General features: G+C 47.5%; 4 protein-coding genes across 4 annotated transcripts in view; 2 read left to right on the forward strand and 2 right to left on the reverse strand.

Annotated features, from left to right (window-relative positions):
* Window positions 1-1,284: 1,284 nt before the first annotated feature.
* Window positions 1,285-9,263, reverse strand: trmt1l (tRNA methyltransferase 1-like). Its single transcript, XM_076726785.1, has 16 exons — window positions 9,169-9,263; window positions 7,805-7,906; window positions 7,616-7,678; window positions 7,131-7,244; window positions 6,405-6,469; window positions 6,071-6,227; window positions 5,698-5,818; window positions 5,432-5,511; window positions 4,763-5,015; window positions 4,283-4,495; window positions 4,008-4,198; window positions 3,725-3,791; window positions 3,270-3,433; window positions 3,125-3,190; window positions 2,450-2,576; window positions 1,285-1,807 (listed from the first exon to the last, which is right to left on the reverse strand). Exons 1-16 carry the CDS (start codon window positions 9,227-9,229, stop codon window positions 1,618-1,620), a joined length of 2,034 nt encoding a protein of 677 aa, XP_076582900.1. The 5' UTR covers window positions 9,230-9,263; the 3' UTR covers window positions 1,285-1,617.
* Window positions 9,264-10,007: 744 nt separating this feature from the next.
* LOC143318444 (antiviral innate immune response effector IFIT1-like) lies at window positions 10,008-13,801 on the forward strand. Its single transcript, XM_076726786.1, has 2 exons — window positions 10,008-10,308; window positions 11,784-13,801. The coding sequence occupies exons 1-2, from the start codon at window positions 10,304-10,306 to the stop codon at window positions 13,099-13,101; spliced, it is 1,323 nt and encodes a 440-aa protein (XP_076582901.1). The 5' UTR covers window positions 10,008-10,303; the 3' UTR covers window positions 13,102-13,801.
* A 415-nt stretch (window positions 13,802-14,216) lies between these two features.
* Window positions 14,217-18,173, reverse strand: prpf38a (pre-mRNA processing factor 38A). Its single transcript, XM_076721806.1, has 10 exons — window positions 17,970-18,173; window positions 16,986-17,145; window positions 16,613-16,734; window positions 16,303-16,388; window positions 16,102-16,212; window positions 15,624-15,730; window positions 15,445-15,471; window positions 15,255-15,346; window positions 14,975-15,023; window positions 14,217-14,578 (listed from the first exon to the last, which is right to left on the reverse strand). The coding sequence occupies exons 1-10, from the start codon at window positions 18,097-18,099 to the stop codon at window positions 14,533-14,535; spliced, it is 930 nt and encodes a 309-aa protein (XP_076577921.1). The 5' UTR covers window positions 18,100-18,173; the 3' UTR covers window positions 14,217-14,532.
* Window positions 18,174-18,960: 787 nt separating this feature from the next.
* Window positions 18,961-23,499, forward strand: part of orc1 (origin recognition complex, subunit 1) — a 10,698-nt gene continuing 6,159 nt past the window's right edge. Inside the window, exons 1-5 of the mRNA XM_076722280.1 lie at window positions 18,961-19,252; window positions 20,017-20,144; window positions 20,218-20,390; window positions 20,889-21,330; window positions 21,670-21,940. Coding sequence (XP_076578395.1) covers window positions 19,158-19,252; window positions 20,017-20,144; window positions 20,218-20,390; window positions 20,889-21,330; window positions 21,670-21,940 — 1,109 coding nt within the window. The 5' untranslated portion in view covers window positions 18,961-19,157. The remainder of the gene's footprint in view (window positions 19,253-20,016; window positions 20,145-20,217; window positions 20,391-20,888; window positions 21,331-21,669; window positions 21,941-23,499) is intronic.

The raw sequence follows: 23,499 nt of genomic DNA on the forward strand, positions 1-23,499 counted from the left end.
CTGAACCACCGTGTCATTCAGTGACGCGCAGGAAAACCAGCTCACTTTTCTTCCTCCAGGCGCCACAGAGTCACCCATGATGCTCCGTGAGTTCAGCCCAGGCTGAATTTATGGTGATCAATGATGCTGATCAGCTGAAAAACATCAATCAACACAGAACAGTAAGATTCAGCGTGAAGACCGACATGGAGCTCCAGCTGTCTGCACACAAACAAACAGAAAGACTCAGAGTCAAGTTACCAGTGATGATGTAACTGAGTACATTTACTCCCTTTATTCAGCGTTTACTGCACTACAATCAGAGGAAGAACTGAACTTCACACTTCACAACATGGATCTGACCGCTTTCAGACAACACGTCACCAGTTTGTAGAATCTGTTTTAAAGTTCATGCAGCTGAAAGGATTTTTACTGATGAACTTTGTTTTAATGGTTTCAGTGATTTTTTTCTGTGAAATCTTTTGACGTTTGAGCGTCTCAGATGTTTGATTTGCTGCTTTTCCTTTGATTGATCTGAATGATTTGAGCTTCGAACCGTTTGTGACCACGTTTGTTTTCAGAAAGTTTCCAGTTTCCGTCGTCGAGCCGATGGGCCGTCACCGTATTTGTCCCCACAGGGCGCGCTGGGTGCGGACTGAGGTCAGACAGTATTAACTGGTGGAAATCTTGTCTTTGCTGACATCCAGTGGTTTACCTTCTCAGGTGTACGCCATGACATGGTGATGTCACTGGTGGGTGTGGTCAGAGGAGAAACTGCAGCAGGTGGAAGAGGCTCGATGCTAAACTTTGATTTTCACCTTATTTTAAATGTTTGCACAGACGATTCGGAGCTTTTCCTCTTTGAGGTCTTTGTCAGTGTGTTCAGTGCTGGAGGCTCATGAGGGATTTTGTTGATGTGGCCCACAGAGCTGATGGCAGCATGCGAGTGGAAACCAGTCTGCACAAACTGTTGCTGGTCTAGTCTGGACTTGATGCACTCTGAAATGATCCGGTTTGGAGGCGATGGGTTTCGACCAGGAGGAAACTGGAGGTATGGTCGCTGCCATCTGTCATCATCTTTCTTCAGATTCTTATTTTCACTCAGTCTGTAAACTGAGGACTTTTCGAACTGCTCGTTCTGCACTTAATGCAGCTAAAACAACAGAATATTCCTGGTTTAACTGGACGATGGACGCGTAGAACTAGAACTGTTTGAAACGAGAGGCTGAAGAACATGTCTGTCTCTGTCTCTCATCAGACACGCCAAGAATTACAGGACATCAACACACAAGAGAAATCAGCAAATTCAGGCTTTGCAGAGTTTTTATTACGTTTTTATAAGACAAAAAAGAAAAAATCACAATAAAACAGGTAGAAAAGGAAAAAAGTCTTTGAAGAGAAACATGAAATAAATAAGCAGTGGATCAGTGGCTCAGAGTCAGTTTGGTTTGCAGTTTTATTCAACAGGTTTGGTTTGATTAAAAAGTTTTTGCTTTGTTCTAGTGAAAGCACGTCAGGATAAAACGAGGTCTGCTTCAGACGTCAGTGCAGTCAGAACTTTGTGTGGGTTACAGAAAAGGCGGCGGTGGAGCAGAAACGAGGCCAATGACCGAGCGCAGACTGACGGCGACCCTCCTCTCAGGCCGTCTTCTCCGTGCTCACGCTCGTCTGAGTGGCGGTGGCGTTGGTGTACGTGGGCACGCTGTATTTGGTGAGTACAGATTTAAACTGCTTCAGCGTGGCGTCGGTTCGAACCCCCGTCGGGTCGAAGTGGGTCCGGCTCACCCTGAAGCCGGCCTCCGTCAGGTACTGGAGGAACTTGTTCAACCTGTGCAGGAGAATAAAGAAGACAGATGAGATGTTCCTGCAGGGTTTCTGTCTGTTCTCAGATCTGTTAAAGGGTCAGTCTGGAGTTATTCATTCTGACTGTCGACACACTCAGTCAATCAGGAGGAAATACGGCATCTGTTGGGACTATTTTCAGCAGCGGATGAATCCACGTGGTGCTGCAGTGAGTGTTTGTGTGTGTGACTGAGTCAGAATAAACTACAGTGTGTGTTCATGGTGATGAAGGAGTGAAGAGAGGCTCACTGATGAGTTCTAATGGAGGTCAGAGGACGAAGATCAATCAGCTGTGACACACGCTGAGCTGTTAGCAGTTAGCGGTTAGCGTTCACTGCTGGTTTGAACGTGAGCTCTGCTGCCGGACGCTCGTCCAGCCGACTGCAGCTTTTGGTCATCTTCCTCCAGCTGCAGCTGTTTGCTTTTGTCCATTTTCCAGACTGAGTGGAATTTCCCTAAAACGAGTTTATGAACCACCAAAGATGCTCCCGGCTCATTCCAGTGAACTCTGGGAACTTTCCAGTGCACTGAAAGAGTTTTGGCACTGGGACACTAGAACACAGCTGACTCCCTGGACAGTTCACTACCTGCTACGCCCCCAGAGGAAAAGAGGTCAGAGGTCACATACTTGGGCATGTTCATGCCTCTGATGCTGTGGCGGTGGATGCTGTAGTAGAAGGGCGGATGTTCCAGAGACGCGTCAGACTTCAGCTTCTTCACGATGTTCCCCGAGTCTTCTCCCGTCTTCCTCTTTCCTGCACAAACGCTGAAAAAATTAAATCTGACCAGACAACTAAACGAAGAGGAAACACGTTTCATTAACCTGTGACACCCAGCGGGACGCCATCGTTACAAACTCGTGTTGTTTGGTCAAACTTTCTACGTAGCTTTATTTGAAACTCCTGAAGGGTTTTCTTCACCTGCTGTGACGCTGCAGCTGCAGCAGGTGTGGAAAACAGAGGGTGGGGGAAGGTTTTCCGTTGTTAAAATCATGACTTTCAGAGGTTTAAAAAGTCTTTCAGTGTTTCTCTGCAGCGTCTCTGTGTTAAATTGTCTGAGCTGCACTGCCCTCTAGAGGACGGAGGCAGTAACTGTAAAAGGTCTCATTGAGCTGCTTCTCGATGTCTGCTCATCACTGTTTGGGGTCATATGTGGGCTCTGAATCCTGTGGACACCCCCCACACGCAAATTGACTGTATATGTGATGATTGACAGTCACCTGGGTCATTGTTATCCAATGAGAATTGACTCAAGAGCAGCTGGTTCTAATGATAACAAGCACAGAATCTCTGTGCCGACTCACCGGACGGATCAGCAGGACCCGACTCCTCTCCGCTCTGTAAGGTCTTGATGACGACTCCACACTCTACTGCAGAGAGAGAGCAGAATGTTCAGGAAACACGAGCGCCGTCACGGGTCACATGACCGACGGGATGTCGGACGTTTACCTTGGTTGGTGAGAGCCAACGATCCGTGGACTAAAGACTTGAGGGTGGTGCACTCGGACTCGCAGATCAGAGTTTTGACCAGCGGCTGGATGTCGTCCATGCTGTGCTGCACCGCCGCCGACAGCATCCTCCGCAGGAAGCCCGTGTTAAACAGTGGACCACACCTGGACACACACACACACACCTGTGACTGTACTCCACCTGTGAGGACCTGCAGTGACACGATGCATCTTTGAGCCTGTAAGTCTACCCTGAATCTGAATCTCAAGTCCAGCTTATGTCTCAACGGTCTTTTTCTGGCATTCACACCCACAGCTGGTGTTACCACCAGGTGGCGCTAAAGCAGCAGCAGCTTTAGTAACGTGTCCTGCAGCTGAGTGAGGCGTGTGTGTGTGTGTGTGTGTGTGTGTGTGTGTGTGTGTGAGACAGCGAGAGATCGATGCTGAGAGGTTTACCATAACGGTCCCAGCTGCACCGCCGTCTTTCCTGGCAGACTTCCATGACAGTTGCAGGGCAGCGTGTCTGGAGGAAACACAACATGGTTTACAGGCAGAATCACCTGCAGCTCACAGAGCAAAGCCACCAGACGCTGCAGGAAGGTTCGATTCACATCCAGCGAACAGGCTGAAGCTCAGTGAAGCTCAGTCTGATCCGCTGTATTTCTACAGATATTTGACTGTTGTTGACAAACCGAACCGTCACATCAGGTCTGCAACAGTAAGACAGGAGGAGACTCACCGTCCACCATGTTTCCCTGTTTGAGGAAGACTCTCTCCTCACACCACTGGCAGTGGACCAGCTTCCGTAGCTTCTTGGCCGACTCGTCGGCCTGCGTGGGGCCCCTGAGGACCCTCACCACCACCAGGACAAAATGCTCCAGCGCCACTGCCAGCAGCACCTCGATGCCTTTGTTACAGCGCGCCGCCGCTCTGCGACAGACGGGAAGCCATCAGGATTCAGTTGACTCTTTTCAGTGTGACGTCAGCACAGACAGACAAAGACGCGGCGTCTACCTGGCCACGGTGGCGACGACCATGCGTGCAGCCAGCTCCTTGTAGTACTCGGTGCGTACGATGTGGCAGCCGTAGTGACGCAGGGTGACGTTGGGAGACTTGGAGTACAGAGAGCCGGTGTCTGTGGACGTCACAGAGACGATGCCCAGGTTCCGGACGTTCCTGAAGGCAGCATCCAGGTAGTTCACGGCCGTCCCATACGGATCCAGGTGACTGAAAGATTCACAAAGTGACCAATCAGATCACTTTGAGCATTTCACTTTGCAGAAGTTCAAAATCCTGCGTGCATCCAGACGTACAGACGAGCAACATTTGTTATTTCTCAACATTAAAGAAATTCATTAACGGTGTGAAACAGATTATTTGATGTATTTACTCTTTTCAGCCAATCCCGTGTCAGAAAGTATTCAAAAAGAGACTCTAAATAATCGGACCAATCAGATGAATCGATTACAGACTTGATCAAGTCTTCCTACTTACATGTAATCAAAGGGCCGTAGGTGCATGATGACGTTGGCGTCCATCTTTGCGACCTCCACCGTCGCGATGGGCACTCCCTTGACTTCACTGCCGGCCCCGTCGGGCCCCCGGGGGCCTCGTGAGCCTCCGTCCACCCGGATGTGGTTGAGCTCACAGTTCTCTTTGATCATCTTGACGCACGTTTCGCTGATGTCAGTGATGGTGACTTTGACGGCGTTCCGAAGGTGCTTCGCCCACTGGAGGCCCATGATCCCTGAGAGACAGACAGGAAGTGAGAAGCAGACGCAGGATGGAGGTTTTATGTTTCCTCAAACGATACCTCCAACTTCAGTTCAGACTTCCTGCTTCTTCAACTGAGAACAGGTCACTAAACCTGACGATCGAGTCTTAACTCGTCTTTCAGCATCACATTCAAGACTTTCTTCAAACCGGCTGCAACAAATAATCTCGATGAATCAGTTATTCCTCTTCTGTACAACGTCAGGAAATAATGAAAAGTTCCATCTGATATGACAATGTTCAATGACTTATTTGTTCTGAGCTATGGTCTAACATCCAGACATCAGAAAGAAAACCAGCAAACAGTCACATGACGGGCTGGAATCTGGGTCTTTTAGGGCTTTTTGTATTAAAAAAAGATGCTGGGCTTCAGGATCATTCTGGGCTCACCTGTAGCCCCGAAAGCATCCAGACACTCGAGCGGGTTCCTCTCCTCCACCAGGACAGCCAGCGAGCAAAACACCAGCTGCCTGAAACACGCACGCACACACACACACACACACACACACACACGCACGCACACACACACGCACACGCGCACACGCACACACACACGCACACACACACGCATGCGGACACACACACACACAGAAGGTGACTGTACCATAAAAATGTGCTGGCAGCTGCTGAAGACCCGGCCTCAGGTGTGTGCTCACCTGTTGGTCTTCATCTTGCGGTTGAAGTAGGTGTCGCTCTTCTGCGGGGTGGTGTGGTTCGGGAGGAGCTGGACGTTGGTTCCCAGCTCCTTCATGATTTCAAAGGCCTGACCAGACGGAGCTGCAGAGACAGGAAGCCACACACAAACATCATCATCATCATCACCATCATCATCACAGCCCGAGGAGTCGATGTCATGCTGTGATATCATGTGTTGGGAAGCTTCTGAGGCGTTCACAGTCCAAACAGGGACAGCATGAAGCTGCATTAGTGCAGGATCCAGCTTCTTCAGAGCTGAACCCTCATGAGGGACTGACGGCTCACGTCCCGCCGGCGGAGCCCGTGTGTCGAGGTGGAGGCGGCGTTTATTACCCGGCTCCTCGAACGCGACGTCCGAGCTCCCGGAGTAGCTGGCTTCAGTCTCTCCTTTGTTGACGTGTCGTTTCAGGTGGCTGATCATGTCCGTCTTGCGGGCGATGGTGACGGAGCACACGACGCAGTGGTAGTGAGCCACGTGTCTCCCGGACGTCTGGAAGTCAATCACACATGATTTACTGATGCTGCAGCCACACAGACAGAACTCACAGGACTCGGAAAGCGAAGCTTCACTATCGGCCGACATGAACGCGTCCACCTGAGCTGACGCTGCTCAAAGCCGCGTGAAGGTGAGTTCACCTGCTGGCAGTTTGCGTGTTTCATTTCTCACCTGGTCTCCGCTGAGGCTGGGCTTCAGGTGTCTGCAGGGCAGGTGGCAGATGCACATCCTCTGGCCTGTTGAAGGTCAGATTATGTTGCTGGGATTAGGATTAATGAGTGCTTTCACATTCAGCTGATTTACTGAGGCTTCAGCACAACATGTCACTCTCAAACCCTTTTCTACGTTTTCACAGCGGCTGGAAATCAACATTTTTAGCTTCGTCTACTTTTTCACTGATTCCCAACGTGTGCAAACAGCCCACATGTATGTGGCCAAAAGTATGTGGACGCTCTTGTTCTTGTTATGTGGAGCAGGTCTCATAGCTAAAATAGTACAAATTGAGTCTTAAAACTGCTTGTTTTGTCTCAGTGAATTCAAATTACAACAATATGAATCAACTAAAAGCAGCATTTTTTAAAATCTGGACGTTTTCTGCTCGGCCAGATTATTTGGACACCCTGTCCACATACTTTTGGCCTGTTTTCCTTCGTTCCAGTGCGGAGAAAACTGAACGCAGTGATGGTTTGTCAACAGTCTGAGTCTCTTTCCTGTTTCAACACGTCCTCCTGCACAAAGAAATGCTTTTCTCAGTTTGGTGATGAAGATCCTGACTGGTCTGCACCTCCACCTCATCCATCACCGACTGCGAGCCAGACCTGATCCACAGCACCAGAGCTGGACCTCACTGATGGTCTGAGACCCGCAGAGCAGAGTGTCCCTGTCCCACCGTCCTACCTTCGAACTCCACGTAGACTTTCCAGTGCAGGTTCTGCAGGTGTCGGCGGAGCTTGTGGCTGTAGCAGGCTTTGAACTTCTCCTCTGGACACAGAGGACACGACTTCCGTCCCGCTGATGAGTGAGAAACACTAACGGTCATTTTCAGTACAGATTAATCCGCAGATTCAAAAACATTAAAAAACGTGAAGATACATCAGTTTCCTAAAGTCAAACATCTTTTTCTGTCTGAGCAAAACTCAGATATTTGGTTTGCTGTCACTGAAGACATGAAGAGCTCCAAAAATGTCCCCTGAGAAGCTTGAACAGGTTCATTTTTGCCATTTTTGTTTGAGAAATTCCTTAACCGATCGAATCGAAATGATCTAACAGATTAAACAACTAAACCCTCTAAAAGCCTCTAATTCCTCCTCTGTGTCGTCTTTTAGAACAATAAGAAACCAGAAAGGGAAGAAGTGAAGAAGAAGAAGAAGATCTGAACTGACCGCCATTGAGGTCGACCAGCGTCTCCAGGCCCTCCAGTTTAGTCTGGATGGAGACGTGTCTCTCTGTGAGCAGAAAGGAGAAAACCTGTTATTCTGTGAGAAGAACTCAAGTCAGACACGTGTGACTGAAGCTGACGGCCGTCGCTGAGGTCAGCTGATCAGCGAACAGAGGCGGCCTTCATGAATCACCGGTGGTTGTGGTTGAGGGCTTGGCGTCGCCGTCTGCAGCGGCTTCGCTCGTCTCCTCTGCCGCCCGGCCGCCGGCCGAAGGTGCGTCTCCACCATCTGCACCTTCACACACAGACAGCGGGGAAAGAAACACCTCTGAGCTTCTCTGATGGCTTCAAAGAAAAAACCAGTTTGTCATGAAACGCTTCATGAAAGGGACACAGAAAAGATCAAAACAGAGACAAACACAGTGCTGCTCTTTATCTTTACACAAACAACGGCTTTGAGGAAACACGTCGACCAGAACGAGCTTCATCTGACATTTACGGCCATTAGTCACAGCTGATGAAAGCTGATGTTTCTCAGCCACATGGGTGACGGCGAGCAGCGAATGAAAGCCGGCTGCTACCTGAAGGCTTCACACGTCGTTCTACAAAAGAGCTTTTCTTAAAATCAGAAAACATCTGTCGGTTCTGTAAATTTAGTCATGAGGATTTCCTCCTTGAAGTCATGAAGGCAGGCGGGACGCAGCTGAGGGCTGACGCGAACAGAAACGGCTTTATTCCAGGAGACGAAGAGGAGCTGAAGAGGAGCTGTGGGAGCAAAGCATCAGGACTCAAAATCATCTTCAGCACTTTGGGTCTCAGTACAAAGTGACTGTTGAATGTGAGGATTTTCTGTTGGTGAGCTTCACAGAGAGGTCCAGTTTTAACAGTTTAAACTCCTCCGGCGGGAAAAGAAATGTGTGACTGGACACTAAAAAGTCTTCAGTTTGATCTTTCCTCACTGATTCAGATTAGAAACGCATCTACAGGCTGTTTAAAGGTGGAAATACTCCAGTACGGTACACGCACCTCAAGTACTGAGTAAATGTACTCAGTTACTTTCCACCCTGGCTCACATCATCTTCCTCTCTCTTTCAGACTGACACCATCCTCCAGCTCAGCTCAGCCGTGTTTTGTTCTGTTGTTGAACTGTGATCACCGCCTGCGGACCAGCGGCTCCGTGAACATCTCACCGCTCACACAGTGCGGTCCTGGAGTGCAGCTCCGTGATGAGACCGTGTCATCCCAAACTGGATTAACGCCACAACCCGAATCCGGAGCCCTGGCAGAGCCTGTGACAGGAGCTGCGACGATGTCTGCGACCGCTAACCTCAGCGGGTCAGCAGGGCTCAGCTCCAGCCCCTTTGTCGCTGTTGTTGATGACTATTTAGGTCCTATGGCGGAGCTCCGTGGTGAGGCCCTCGTTTAGTTCAGCAGTTACAAACTCAAATTGTCCGTGAATTCACCGAGCAGCGCTGACGGTGACTAAACTACGATTTATTCTCCACTTTACGGCCACAGACTCAGCGTTCAAACGGCAGAACAGAGCAGTTTACTTACGTTTGATATCGACGTCCTCCTGGTGTAGCTGAGCAGCGTCTGCCTCTTTGAGTTCCGCCATTACCAACTACAGCAGCATACGCAGGAAATGTTCGCTCGTACGTAAGTTACGTAAACTGCACAGTTTTTAAACGGAAGTGGACGCTGAGTTTTGCCGAAATTAGAGTCATTGAAAGATTCAAATAATAACAAAATAAATGGTCAAACTGCGCAAATCAGCAGTTTGACTGTGTGAGCAGCAGAAAAAGAGGAAATATGAGAGTTTGAAACGTTTTTCACGGAAACAGAAGCGTCAACGTGAGCGGCAACAGTAATCAGCTGAGACCGACAGGTGGCGGCAGAGCGACGCCCCCAGGTGTCCCCAGGTGTCCCCAGGTGTCCGCACCGACCACCAAGAACAAACTCATGGCTACTCCACACTCAGAGCCATCTGAAATAATGAGTGCGTTAAAATAACACCTTCACATTTCAGCTGCAGCCATGACAACTCCGGCATTTTGGGTTTAAATGTTTCACCCAGCTTGAATCATACGCTGAGGATCAGAGTCGGCTTCACTGGCCAAGTCTGTGTGCACGAGCGAGGATTTTGAGTCCGATTTAAACAACATTCAAACACTACACTGTAGTTCGAAGAAGAAAAGTATTTTTAACTTTAAATCCAGAGAAAATGTGAGGAGGAAACCTTCTGAGTCACGTCCTCCTCTTTCTGTCTGACAGACACTTTCGTGGCTGCAGGTTTTTGTTCCTGGGAAACGAAACTCAGGGCGCGTTCACTTCGCAGAGAAGGCGGACTTCAGCGCCGCTTTGTTCGCGCGAATCTGTTCGCGCTGCTCAAAAGTCACCAGGAAGTCAACATTTTTCCGTTATTTTCCTCCACGTTCTGTCTCTTGTCTCTCTGTCTTGTCCCCTTGTCCCCCTACAGCTCTTTAATTTCGCTCCAGTCTGCCGCGCTGCAGCGAAGTCGCGTCTCTTCGCCTCGCCGCAGACGTCGACGCCGCGCCTCTAACCGTCGCTTCGCCTTGATTGTGAAACGTCGTCACATCATCTCCAAAGAAGCAGCTGCGCCTCAGTGATACTGAACCGTCGAACGCAAAGCAGCTCCAGAGAACCACCGAGAGCAGGAAAGAGCTGGACGATGAGGTGAGAAGCTGCTTCTCGTTTAGGAATAAATAATGAACATCATTATGATTTATTTCTTGTTTTTTAATGAGTCCCAGAATATTGACATTAAGGTTGGTGTAAGTCAGTAATGATGTTCTCTCTTCGTCCTCTCTCTTCTGAGCTTCCTCTTTTCTTTTCTTCATCCTTTCAGACAGCACAGACCCCCAGAAAGGAGCATTTTGTACAATAAAAACAACCCCAAGTAATCAGTGCAATAGTCTGGACAATAAGCTGTGCAATAATACATGTACATAACAATCTGTAAATACGATTTGCAATTTCTTACAATTTTTTTTACAATTTCTTTCTTTTTATTTTTATTTAAATCCTCACTCTTTTGTATATACTGTTTTGTTTCTAATCTGCATTGCACTTCTTATATTAATCTTTACTAATCTTTACTGATGCTGCTGTATTCTGAAATTTCCCCTCGCGGGACAAATAAAGGAATATTGATTGATTGATTGATTGATTTCTCTCTTCTTAAATCGATTGTTTTCTAAAAAAATAAAAAATAAAAATGCTGCTAAATACTATTTCTGGTGGAGAAACATTAAATACTATAAATGCTAACATTGCATTTGATAAGAAATAATCAGAGGATCAAACTTGGGATCAGAAAAGTTCAACGCCTCATTTACTGAAGTTGCATTAAATTAGGAAAAAAAACAGTTCTGTAATGTGTTTTTTTTTTTTTTTTTTTTTTTTTTTTTTCTTTCACCAGTACTGAACATGTGGAAACTGTTTTTCTGTCTCGTCGTTCAGGGCAGGAACACGCTTGCTAACGTTATCTACAATAAGCACGACTTTGAAAATTGAAGTCGCTTTCATCACATTAATATAAAATATTTTGGATTTTTCCTCACAAATTAAAAACCTGTGTGTGACAGTTGGTTTCTACCTGCAGTCTCATGAAAAATAAAATATTTTTGCCCTCCCTGCCTCAAAGGTGGATGTGATGTGTCTATCAGATTGCAGCAGCACCACATGGTCTATGCCAAAATTAAGCTAATCTTAACCAATGTTATCGCTGATTAGCAGGCGCGTTCCTGCCCTGAACTACAAGACTGAAAAACAGTTCAGTGAGGATCAGGAAGAGACAGGAAGTAGTGAAGCGCCTTTGCTTAGCATTTAGAGAATTTGAACAGCTCTTAAATACTTCCAGGTTATTTTACTCAGTTGTGACCTTTCTGAAGCCAAAGAGACTGATGGCCTGCAGCCTTCGCTTGTTGCTTCCTTCCTTTATTCTCCTCTTCTTTTTCCTCCTCTCCTTCAACTGATTTCCTTTTCCTCCCTCCCTTCTTTCCTTATCTCCTTGTTTTCCAGTCAGTGCTCCTTACACCACTTCTATCCTCCGTCCTCCTGATGAGCTGAACAGTGCTTATCCAATCACAGCACACCTCAGAGCGTGTTGTATTAATCTGCTGATTCCGTGTATTTTCATTCTCCATCAGTGCTGCTCAGAGTCAGTCGGCCCTGGAGTCCAAACTGGAGGCCCTGCAGTGTCACTTCACCTGGGATCTGGACCTCAGCAGGTCCAGACTTTTCCGTCTCAGGGACAAGCTGCAGGACATCGGCACCGAGGAGGGAAACAGCTGGCTGGGTCACATTTACAACCTGCAGGGGTACATTCAGTACAAGCTGGGGGTCACCGAAGACGCCCAGAGTTTCTTCAAGAAGGCTGCAGAGGCCTTCGGCCAGACAAGGACAGCAGCCTCAGAGGAGGGTCCCTGGTTAGTGGTGAACTATGGGAACTTGGCTTGGCTGCACCACCACCTGGGAGAACAGGCACAGTGTCAGACTTACCTGTCAAAGGTCGACGCCCTGATGAGCGAATATCCATCTCCATCCCAGGACGAGCTCCATGCGGAGATCTACGCCGAGAAAGCCTGGACCCTGATGAAGTTCAGCGGAGACAAACAGCAGCTGGCCGCAGACTGCTTCCAGAGAGCCATCAGGATGCAGCCGGAGACGGTGGAGTGGAACACCAGCCACCTCATAGGCTTAGCGAGGGCCGTTAAGCACAGCGAGACGGGGCTGGACGCTGACGTCTTAGAGCAGATGAGAATCGCCACAGAACAGGATCCGGAGAACCTGTACCTCGCCGGTGTTTACCTTAAGCAACGGGCCGAGAAAGGAGAGAGACTTGAAGATGAAGCACGAGAGTTAGCCAGGAAGATTTTGAGAAACCCCGTCAGCAGCTACAGCGGGATGAAAGCCGTGCTGAGGGTTTACAGAATCAGCCTGTCCATCGACGAGGCCATTGATCTGGCGGAGGAGGCTCTGCAGAACCATCCAGATGCACGTTTCCTGAAGAGATGTGCTGCCCTCTGCTACAAATGGAAGATCATCTTTGACCGCAACAGTCGCCCAAATCGACGCATAATCGCCAGAGCGGTCGGCCTCCATAAGGAGCTGATTGCTCTTTACCCTCTTTCTTCACTAGTCAAGAAGTTAGACCTCGTAAACATATACGGGAAGACAAATCCGGCTGAAGCTGAGCTGATCTACCGGGACCTGCTGAAAAGTGACGTGGAACCTGCAGACCAACAAATGATTTATCACCACTACGGAAATTACTTAAACTTCGATTGCCAGGATCGCCACAGGTCAATCCAGTACCACATGAAGGCAGCAGCGATACCGCAGCAGTCCTACTTCCGTGACAAGAGCATCAAAGTTCTGGAGAAGATAAAAGACAGAGGCCGGAACCGAATGTGTAGAGACATAGAGGAGTTCCTGGCAAACCTGCAAGAGCCTGAGTCCCTTTAACGGCAACGACTCGAAAAATGAAGCGTAGGCATCACCTGAAACGTATCTGCACATGCACATTAATCTGATCACTATTTGAAAACCAGACATGGAAATGAGTTAAAATGTTAAAAACCTTGGAAGAGGCTCTCTGATGGCGGCGTGGCAGTTTGGTCCCGTCCAATGGGACAACCTCGGGCCGACAGACATCAAACTTAAAGCGAATCCTCTGATGACGATTCCATTGAAATTAATTGATTTTCCTGAAACAAGCATTCACATGATCAGGCTTTTAATTGATGTGTCCAAAAAGGTCCCTGAATGCCTCTTTGGTAGCTCCACCCAAATATTAGTCAAAGGTGTGTGGACAGTTTCTTCCACCAGGTGTGGATAAACATCTCCAGGTTACTCCGAAATACTTTCAAATGCTTCATGTTACTCATTCAGCGCTTGCTAATGAATGTGCTACGAGCTAGCTCACCAGATTCTGATTGATGATCTTTGTTCGAACTCACATTTAATCAGTTTATTGTATGTTTTTTTTTCTTCATGCTGAATTTTCCTCTGCTATAAAATCATAATACTCTACAAGATTTTTGATTTGCTTTTGGCTTTTATGATGCAAGTTAATTTGATGTATAACCTGAATATTATCACCAAATGCAGCCAAATGTATGTCATGTTGTACTGTCCGCAGTACTAATAAATACACACTACGCATGCTGAGAAATCCTCTTTCTGTTGTAGTTTGTCATCGCTGCACACCTGCTGACAAAGTCAGCTCACACTTTATTTGACATGTGACATTTCTTGGAAGTTACTGTTCAGTGTGGTGGTTATTAGAGGAGGAGGTAAGTTTAATTGAAGCCTAAGCAGTATCTGTTCACAGTATTCTTGAAAGCCGATGTGGACCCATGCGTTTAACATTGATCTTTGCAGAGATAAATTTAGTGTTTTTCACGTTCATCCCACCTTTCTGCCTCACAGCGAAGCATGAAAACTGGACCACAGCTGGAATAATTTCAGCATGTTATTTCACCTGATAAAGATCTTTGTAGTTCTGGAACATCAATCAACCAATCAATCAATCAATCAAAAGTCATCAGGAATCAATCAAACCTCCAAAAACACACAACGAACGAATCAAGGTCTTTATTTCTATGAACACAGAAACACGTTTCCACATTTAGTCGCTTCCTAAAGGGATCAATAATGGACATCATGGTGTGTTTTATTGGAATTCTCTCTGAGGTTTGAACCACAGAGTGAGGCTGAGAGGCTGCAGGCGGAGTGAAGGATCACTGGACATCAGCGCCGCCAGAACGTGACATGTGACAGGTCAGCGGGACAAAGCTGAATGTACGTCAAACATCACTTTTAAAAACCTCAAAAAGATTTCAAAGACAAACTCTCTGACAGTTTACAGGTAAAAAAAAAAAAAAAAAAGTAAAATCACTCGTTTCCTCTGCGACTCTTCTTGTGACTCTTCTTTGAGCTCCTGTGACGTGAAAAAGAAACAAAACGATGGATGAAAATGAACAAACAAACCTCGTTAATCACAATAAATCACAACAGGTGTTACAGACAGACACACAGCTGGCGTCTCAAACATCACCTGAGGAAGATCAGGTGACGAGACCAAAAGCTCCAGAACAGCTACTGAACTGATCTACTGTTTTTTTTTTTCCTGAAACTGGGAAACATCTTGAGAACTTCTTGAAGATTGAAATGAGTCAGTAACGTTAGCGCCCAGCAGCTGGTGCTGAACTAACTTTAGCTCCTGTTGTTGAATGACAGCTCAGCTCATCACAAACATCACAAACATCATCAAACATCTGGAACACGTTCAAAGCTACGTGAAGGTTTCAGTTAGTGGAGCAGAGGCGTCTCTCACCTCTCTGGAGACTTCGAGTGGCTGCGGTGTCTGTGGCTTCTGTGGTGACCTGCGCCAAAAGAACGACGAGAACAGCTTCAGTCGACCGTTCACAGGTTTTTTGATTAAAGTCAAAATGTGTCACTTTTATAAATGAAGCATCGAGGGGCTACAGAGACGCCCCGGCCTGCCAATCAGATCCTCCGGATTAACGGTGAAAGAACGGGCTCGTTTACAGACCCCAGCAACACACTCAGGCCCAGCGTGCACACCTGCTGACGTCCGTCCACCAGCTGTTTACCTGGCGATTTGGAGCGGTGGCGTCTGTCTCTGGACCGGCTGCGATGGCGGCGAGGACTCTTGCTGCGATGGCGGTCTCTCCGCGGCGATGGGCTGAACACGTACGACAAAAGCCGGCGATGAGCGCGAGCCACAGATATTATGCTTAAAGGTGATTTTATTTCGAGGATTTCAGCCAACGGCAGACTTACCTTCTCCTCTTCGGAGATCTGCTCCTCCTGGAAAAAACAAACCCACAGCAGATCTGATTCAGAGCTGAACCCACGATTTCTAACCACGTCACAAAAGTCCACGTTCAGGCGTGGAAGACGTTTTCTTCACACACCAGACAAACGGACATTTGGCAAACTGAAAGAAGGTGAAAACAAACCGTCTGGGTGAGCGACTGCGTCTGTAACGAGGCGACGGGGATCGACGGGGTCTGTCGTTGTCACGGTAACTGCGTCTGTGGGGTTCGGGGGTCTGGAGTCTCTCCAGCTGCAGGCGACAAAACAAACATTTTACGGCTGTCGTGATTGGCCACACTGGAAGGCGGGGAGAAGAGCGACTGGATGCAGTGAGGCGGCAGAGCGTTGATCCTACATCACTCAGGATTAAACTTTAAACTGATCTGAACAGTTTGAGTTTCAGGTCTCTTTCATCTGAACTTGGTTTTCATAAAACGTCACAGCGCTGATGCAACAAGGCGGAGAGTCTCACTCCACGGAGACGAACAATGACCCGCCCCGGAAACAGACGCAGACACTGAACTCGGGATCAGCTGGGCAGGACGTTAAACGTCGTGTTAGCTCAGACTTGTGATCACATGACCTCACTCACTGCGTTCCACCAGGTTAATCAAACGTTACCTTCTCTTCTTCCTCATCTTCTTCTTCACTGCTCTCCACCTCATCCAGGTCTTCCTCCAGAGCGCTGATACGTGGATCCAACATCTCAGCCTCCTCAAGGACGTGTCTCTTCTGTAACACACACACACACACACACACACACACATCAGTGGTGTAGGCACTTGCATTGACCTGTGCTCGATTGACATGATGTGAGCGTACCTGAAGGCGGGGCAGAATGATGTCACACATCCTCTCTGCATGAAGAAGCTCGTCAATAAACTCGTCCACGTGCATCAACTCGAACTCTAACACAAGAGAAAAAAGGTGAAGGAGAGTAGAAGCAAAGTGAACGATCACGAGGCGTCCACGACGTAATCAGGTCTCAGGGTTCAGACAAAGTCTCTAAAAACCACCTGGAGTTTAATTTTGGCCCAATTAAATTGCAAATTTTGGCACCGCCCTCACTGTCGCTGCAGGTCAACTCATCAACATCAAACATGGCTGCTATGAGCTGGTTTTCAAAGCTCACCTCCATTTCTGTTCTGGCTCTTGATCTTTCTGTAGTCGTTGTAAAGCGGCTCCAGGTATTTGTAGCAATCCACCGCGGTGCCCGTTAACCTCATGTACATCGCTCCAAGCAGACGAACGTATCTGATGAAAGAAAAGGAGAGCGCGGCGACGCGGTTGTCAAAGACCCTCGACAGACTCGGCGTGTGCACGTTCTGTCTGCACATTTACTCTGAAGTCTCTGTGGGCTTTGTGACCACGACACCAAACCATCTGAGAAGTAATGTGTGTGTGTGCATCTGGAGGGCCAATCAATGTGCAGGCTGATATGTTAGGTCGGCTGGTCTGTTACAGCACCGGTGTTCACCTTCGTCTCTCAACAGACTGACACTCACTTGAAATCCTCATTTTTAATGAACTCGACGATGATGTCTTTTTCAGGCTGAATCTGCAGCATCTTCAGCGTGAGGCAGAGGAACGGCGTGGGCTTGATGTTTCCACCGTAAACCCCTCCGACATACTTCAGCTCCATGGCTTTGTCGACGACCAGCTCGGCTGCAGACGACACAACACGCGCACACATGAGTAACATCATCACGGCTGAACAAAAAAGGCCAAAGAGACTAATTATTATGATGACCGTTTGATGTCACATTAAGATTTACCTTCACTGGGACAGTAAACATGATCCAGAACAAAAGTAAACAGAATTATCACAATGAATACATTAAAAACGATTAGCTAAGTAGTAATGATATCAAAAACTGACTGCAGCTTTAAAAATGTGAGTTTTCTGCTTCTATTTGTCTTTGAGCTGCACTGATTGGTCGATCAATTATGAACAGCAAATTAATCAACATCTATTCTCATTCTCAATCGTTTAAAACCATTTTAAACTATGAAAACTTTTGATGGTTCCAGCTGATTTAATGTGAAGATTTGCTGCTTTTTCCAGTCCGACGTTATATCAAACTGATTATCTCATTCTTCACTATTTTTGGAAGTAGTAAATAAATAATAAACGATTATCTATGTAATAAAACAATCAGAAGCTAAAGTGAACTTTAAGGTGGAATTAGCTTGACAAACCAAACAGCTAACTTTGAGCTGCAGCCTCGCTTCTTATTTTTAGCATTTTAAAAGATTTGAGCGTTTGTCTGCTTGTTGACAAGAGAAGCTACACCGTTCATTCACTGGTTAAACTATAAGGTTCCTTAACTTAAATACTTCCGTAAACGTTAGGTAAAGTTTTACTTCATCTATTTCACATGAACTGAAATACATCAACAAGGGGGTGAAATCCGCCGGGATGTCGGTTAGCCTCATTAGCACGAGCCACAGAGAGCTAACGTTAGCTCGCTAGCTAACATGCTACTCACCGGTCAGACCGAAACATTCCTCCTTCCAGTATTTAGACTCGTAGATTCGAGTCCGGATGATTTTCTCCACCAGATACTGCGGGTTGGTCCCGTGTATACTGTTAGCATCTTTAACGGTTCTATTTGCCATTGGAATCAAAGATTTGTCACTTAACTAGCATGGATACAGGAGCTGAAGCCTGCGGTCCTTTAGCGGAAGTGTACGTAAGACTTCCGGTTGTTTTACTTCAGAATAAAAGCGTCATCCCCAAACCGGCCTGCAGTTGTCGCTGCTGGACTTCTTAAAGAAAACTCACGCACACGCGCACACACACTGAAAGCTGAGCAGAGGATCACTGGTTTGAGTTTAGTTTATTATTAAAACAGGAAGAGAAAAACAAAATCACACTGTTATACAAAATAAAAAAAATCAAATACAAAACATGACTATTAAACAGTGATTTAGAAGAAGCATTTTTAAACATGCTCTATAGGAAGGTGTCCTGAATGGGAAAAAGAGCTCCATGAAGTTAGAATCATGAATCTGACTGAAAATTAACCTCTGCAAACAGAATCAACATTTGCTGCACTATATTGCACTAACCCAGTGATCACCGATAGAGACCTGATTTGAGCGCTTTAATAAATATTGTTGTTATATAAAAAATGTTCCACTAACTACTACTTTTAATGTCAACAATAAGCCTTAAAATGCAATAAATAATATGTAATTTCTATCTTTACTACAAGGAGTTCTGCCTTTTACAGCATTACTTTCGATTGAAGATCAATTCTAGCATCTATTTTGAAGATTTAACTGAAAAATAAAACAACTCTTCTTTTTTTAATCGGAAAATGCAGAGAGGACGTTTTCAGTCCTCATCACAAAGTAACAACACACAAACGCGTCTTCAAGTCGTGATGTTATACTTCCGGAACAGCAGGTGGCGTTTGCACCTTTCACGCTGGCTTTTAGCCCGCCCTTCAAACTAGAGAAGAAGAGGAAGAAGAAGACGGAAATGATGTATTTTTCCCGCGAAATGTTGTTTTCAGTGTGTCGTTGACTCAAGATTGTTTCAGTAAATGCCCCTTTTTCGATCCAGGCTTTGACTTAAAGGAGATTATCGGCTTCATTCCGGATCGAAAGGCTTGTTTTTATATCGATTACCGTTTTATTTGCGCTCGTGCAGCAAACCGCGAGGAAACGGGATGAAATATTTCACCAGACTGAGAGTCCGACGAGTGTACCGGTGGCTGGAGGAGCCTTTACGGTTCAACAGGAAGTTAAAAACCTGTGAATATCGGTGAGTAACGTCAGTGACTTTCTGTCTTCAGGAGCACAGAGACTCTTTTCAGTATCTCCATGTTGATCTGTGTGTTTCATGACGTGAATCGTGAGAAAACAGTGACACATGGCCTTTAAGTGTCCTCTCATCCGCAGGTGAAGGCTTCTTTTGTCCCATCAATGGTCCAAACCTTAAATATATTCATAATTTTAATCACAAAAGGCAAAAAAAAAGCAAATCATCACTTCTGAGACGCTTGAAATCAGTCGTGTGGTCCGTTGGATTAATACGCTGCTTTATTTATTAATATATGATCTGATAAATGACTGCAGATTCATTTTCAGTTGACTAACTCATTGATGAATCTGCTGACTGTTCAGTTTTATTACCTGTTGTCTGTTTTTCTACTTTTCCACTTTGTCTTTCTGTCCTGTAGCTGCTGGAAAAAGTTTTTTAAAGAGCTGAAAATAAAGTCAGTTTAGATAAAATGATTGAAAAAGGATTTACTGCAGTTTGGAAGAGATCAGGAACAAGAAGATGAGCTTTTGCCTCATTTTTTGGATTTGACGCTGCACTGATTCTCCAGACATCCAGGCTGGAGTGTCACTGAAGGATCCCTTAACTTATCTTAAGATACAGAAATCAAGTGTCACACTAAAAGAGCAGAACAACAACAACAACAACAACAACAACAACAACGCTGGTGTGACAAAGTCGGTCAGACCAAACAAAGACAAGTTTAAGCTGCTGATTCTCGTCCTCTTTGTCTTTTCGTGCGTCAGGTCTTTGGCCATCAGTGTGGAGGGTCTCCCCAGGACCACCGTCATTACCACCGGCCAGCACATCCTCATCGAGGGAGAGGATGACGACAACCCGTACGTGGCCAGAGTCGTCAGGCTGTTTGGTGACGGTGAGTCCCGGCCGGTTCGGCCCGACGGCGCTCTGGCGGACGCGTGGCTGAACGTCGTCTCGTTGTGTTTCAGAGAACGGGAAGCAGAAGAAGGCGGCGGTTCAGTGGTTCGTCCGAGTGTCCGAGGTGCCTTTGAGCAAACTGAAGCTGCTGGGCAGAGAGCCTCACCCGCAGGAGATCTTCCTCTATCAGGGTCGCAGCTGTGACGACGAGGTCAACGCCGAGTCCATCCTCAGGCCCGTGCAGGTGAAGGACGGAGGGACGCTCACTGTCAGACGGTCCTGTGATGGTTCTGACTGCTGCTCGTCCTTCACCGACACACACACACACACACACACACACACGCACACACACACAGCTGGAGCTCAGTGTTGCTGCTCTTTGCTCGATGCAGCCCAGCAGGCTGAAGGTGGACAGACTCCGGTCTGTTAAAGCCTGTTTGGATCAGGCTGACAGCCATCGCCACGATCGGCTTTTTGAACGAGGAGCATCTTCTGAAAGTGTCTTTCAGACCTTTAGTTTGAGCTTGAGGGAGCGATGCTTCAGCCTCCGTCGCTCCTCCGGGCAGATGGTGGTGCTTCTGTGTGGAACACCGTGGAACGTTTAGCTGATGAAACGGTCCGTTCTGTTCGATCTGACGCAGCAGCAGAAATCATCTTTGTGTAGTTTGTGTGTTTCCTTCTGATGGTTTGTGGAACTCACTGATGAATGAACTCTTTAACTTCCTGTTCCCTCCCCTCACAGGTGAAGCACCTGGATGCAGCCGCTCCGTTCCCGGACTCTGGCGATAAAGACACTCTGTACGTGAAGCTGTCCTGGGACTCCAGGACCTTCAGTGTGGTGGACTCTGCTCTGGTGGACTCTGGTGCCTCTGAACTTGCTCCAGCGTCGTCTCTTCCTCCTCATCCCAAACCCTCCCTCCCCCCTTCACCCCCGTGCTCCCCGCCCACAGCGGCTCCGGCGTCTCGACGCGCTCTGCCCACTCCAGACCTCGCCGTCATGCGCCGGGCCTTGTCGGGGGAAGTGAGGCCCAGCAGAGCCACCATGAGCGCGGGGAGGACCGGCGCCGCCGAGGCCGAGTCGCTGCACTCCGCCACCAAACTGTCGGCGTCAAAGTGCCTGAGCGCCAAGAGGAGGAGCGCCACCGCCAGGACGCCCGGAGTCCGCAAGAAGCTGGAGCTCAGCAGTGAGTGTTTTAGAGCAGGAAAGAGTCCAGAACGCCTCGCAGTGGCCACGTCACAAACACTGAAACAGAGAACAGAGAGCTGGAACCAGATACGTGATTCTATCAGCGCGATGACGACAGGCTCTGCTCTGATCTGTAAACACAAAGTTATTAAAAGTGAAACCAAACACAGGAGAGCAGTGAAGCTTCGTCTGCTGCAGCGTCAGAGAGGGTTTGACACGGTTCACACGCCGTTTTAGTTCATCTCATGTCTAAATTTGACTCTTTCACCAGAAACGATCCACTTCCTGTGCTGCTTCGTGATGTCTTGAGCTGTGTTTTCTGTCCTCGTCCCGTCAGGTCCAAACAGGAAGTCAATGAGCCGCGAGGACGTCCTGAGTCAGCTGCTGGACAAGGAGCTGGAGTCAGAGGTGATGCTGGCTCAGAGGCTGACGTCCTCTCCTCCTCAGACGCTGCCCCTCACCCACAGCCTCACCCCCCTCAGGAAGGCCCACAGAGCGCCTGCCGCTCAGGACGCGTTCCCCCTGAAGCCGTCCGTCGTCGTCCTCAGCAACCGGTCTCTGTGTGAGAACATCAGTCCGCCGTCGTCCGCCAGAGACGACCCCACCAGGTCAGAGTCCACTCCTGCACAGCGTAGAGTTTCACACTGACGGCGCTCTCTCCTTTAGCGCCACCATGAGGTTCACATCTGAGGTTTAAATGACGACACACAGATACTTCAGTTAAACATGCACGTGCGCGCGCACACACACACACACACACACCAGTTTCCATCAGTTTCAGCACAGATGGAGCAAAAAGGTTCGTCAGCGTGATCTCTGCAGACGGCTGTTAGCGAGCGTTAGCTACCGTTAGCTTACGACCAGATGAAACAGAGCTCAGATCAGCGAGTCGAGTCCTGCTCAGTCCTTTCCCTCTCCATCACAGAGTAAACTTGTTAGCCCGGTTCTTTGTTGAAAGCCCAAGAACGGTCTGAAGCAATCTTCAGTTCACAGTCAAAGTATTTATTAAGGTCGCATATAAAGTAATACAGCGCTGGTCTCAGACTGACAGAGCTCCACCAGGACCTCCGCCAGAATGAGCCTAGTTGTCAGACAGAAGTTCACATTTATCTTGTTGGGTTTGACCAAACCCAGTACAATAATCAGATATACGTTACAGAATATCATTGGTCAAGGAGTGAATGCCAGATCTAAATGCAATAGACATCACAAAAAGAGAAGAGGAGACAAGACTGTCAACAACCAGAGCGCCACCTGCCTTTTTCTTATGAGAAGTGGTTCTCACCAGCCATGTTATCCTTACGGCTCTAGGCTATGAAGGACATTCATGTAGGTTAAAGATCAGAGCATGAGAACACATGAGATGACCATAAAGGGCCTGATCATTACAAACTGACCACATGTTTTATGTTTTATTTCATCCTGATGAACCTGCAGTTGATCCACACAGTGACTGAAGGCAGTTTGTGTTCCAAAAGCCATTTAAAGGAACTTTGAACAGATTATTTAATCTGAATATTTCATCAAAGATCAGTTTTCCTGATGTTTTTAGGAACTTTTTATATGTTTCTCTGTCCTGTGTGTTTTTTAGTCTTAAAGAATTAGAATTCCTCGAAGTCTAAGATTTTTCTTAGAGTTTTCCCTTGGTAAGATAAAAGTCTCTGTACACTTCCTGAGTCACTCTTAAGCTAAGATTCCTTTCTAGGAACTTTACGGCTAAGTTAGGAGCTTTGTGAATACGGGCCCTGATCCAGGTTTGTTACCACCGTGTGGACAGGTGTACCCTGTCCTGAGTAAAAGCAGACGAAAATAAAAAGGGATTACAAACAGGGAAACTCACTGGTGCTTCCAGGGAGGGGTCGGAAAAAAGTCCTCAGCAGGGCGACGGGGTGGAGGCAGGGCTACCCAGCAGCTCGCTCAGGACGCTCAGAGGAAGGAGCACCACGCCGAGGAGGAGGGGGGGGCGGACGTGAGTCAGACCCTGCAGGCCTGGTGGTTGGTTAATAAGGAATCCTGGAGCACAGCAGAGGGGGAGGAGAGGGTCTTCACACCTGTAGTTCACACCTGTGCACGTGTGGTGATTTGGATCTTTTCAGGCTCTGTGGTGGAGGTGTGAGTCTTCACGGCCGGTGTTTCTGATTTAGCGTAAACTGTCACACATCACGTC

Source organism: Chaetodon auriga, chromosome 3 (assembly GCF_051107435.1).
Source record: "Chaetodon auriga isolate fChaAug3 chromosome 3, fChaAug3.hap1, whole genome shotgun sequence".
Taxonomy (NCBI): Eukaryota; Metazoa; Chordata; class Actinopteri; order Chaetodontiformes; family Chaetodontidae; genus Chaetodon; species Chaetodon auriga.

Coding starts and splice junctions, on each gene's coding strand:
- trmt1l (XM_076726785.1), bottom strand. CDS start 9,229: ATGGCGGAACTCAAAGAGGCAGACGCTGCTCAGCTACACCAGGAGGAC. Junction 7,679..7,804: donor GCCCTCAACCACAACCACCG/GTGATTCATGAA, acceptor TTCTGCTCACAG/AGAGACACGTCTCCATCCAG. Junction 5,819..6,070: donor CGTCGCGTTCGAGGAGCCGG/GTAATAAACGCC, acceptor CTGTCTCTGCAG/CTCCGTCTGGTCAGGCCTTT.
- prpf38a (XM_076721806.1), bottom strand. CDS start 18,099: ATGGCAAATAGAACCGTTAAAGATGCTAACAGTATACACGGGACCAAC. Junction 16,735..16,985: donor ATTAAAAATGAGGATTTCAA/GTGAGTGTCAGT, acceptor TTCTTTCATCAG/ATACGTTCGTCTGCTTGGAG. Junction 15,731..16,101: donor AAGATGAGGAAGAAGAGAAG/GTAACGTTTGAT, acceptor TGTCGCCTGCAG/CTGGAGAGACTCCAGACCCC.